The sequence below is a fragment of the Alligator sinensis genome, unplaced genomic scaffold (assembly GCF_000455745.1).
Source record: "Alligator sinensis unplaced genomic scaffold, ASM45574v1 scaffold1667_1, whole genome shotgun sequence".
Taxonomy (NCBI): domain Eukaryota; kingdom Metazoa; phylum Chordata; order Crocodylia; family Alligatoridae; genus Alligator; species Alligator sinensis.
Genome location: NW_005842504.1, coordinates 516,169 through 516,579, shown reverse-complemented (window position 1 = coordinate 516,579; position 411 = coordinate 516,169). Strand labels below are relative to the sequence as shown.

General features: G+C 71.8%; 1 protein-coding gene across 1 annotated transcript in view; it reads right to left on the bottom strand.

Annotated features, from left to right (window-relative positions):
- Positions 1-27: 27 nt before the first annotated feature.
- The window catches only part of LOC102374756 (signal-induced proliferation-associated 1-like protein 3), a gene marked incomplete at its 5' end in the record, with an annotated part of 8,863 nt that continues 8,479 nt past the window's right edge, over positions 28-411 (bottom strand). Inside the window, one exon of the mRNA XM_025213062.1 lies at positions 28-245. Coding sequence (XP_025068847.1) covers positions 54-245 — 192 coding nt within the window. The remainder of the gene's footprint in view (positions 246-411) is intronic.

The window sequence follows — 411 nt, the reverse complement described above, 5'->3', positions numbered from 1 at the left end:
TTCTGCCGCAGGGTGGCCACCTCTGCCAGCAGCACCACCTTGTCCTGCTTCTCCTAGGCAGAGAACCCGGGCGTCTGGGACGGCACCGGCACCGCGCCCCCCCACCCCGCCGGGCCGGGAGGGAGCCCAGGTGTCCGGGGACCCCCGACCTGCCCACCCCCCGGTACCTTCTGCAGGTCGTTATGCAGCTGCTTGAGCATGGCCTCCAGCTGGCAGACCTTCCCCGGCAGGTCCACGGAGGGCTCCTCGCTGGGGGGGAGATGGGAGGGGTCCCTCTGTCACCCGCCAGGCCACAAGGGCTCCAAACGCTCCCCCCAACCCTGCCCCTAACACCCCTTGACCCCCCCAACCCTGCCCCACACCGGATGCTGGCTTGTGGCCCTGCCGTAGGGGGCAGGGGGCAGGGGGGGC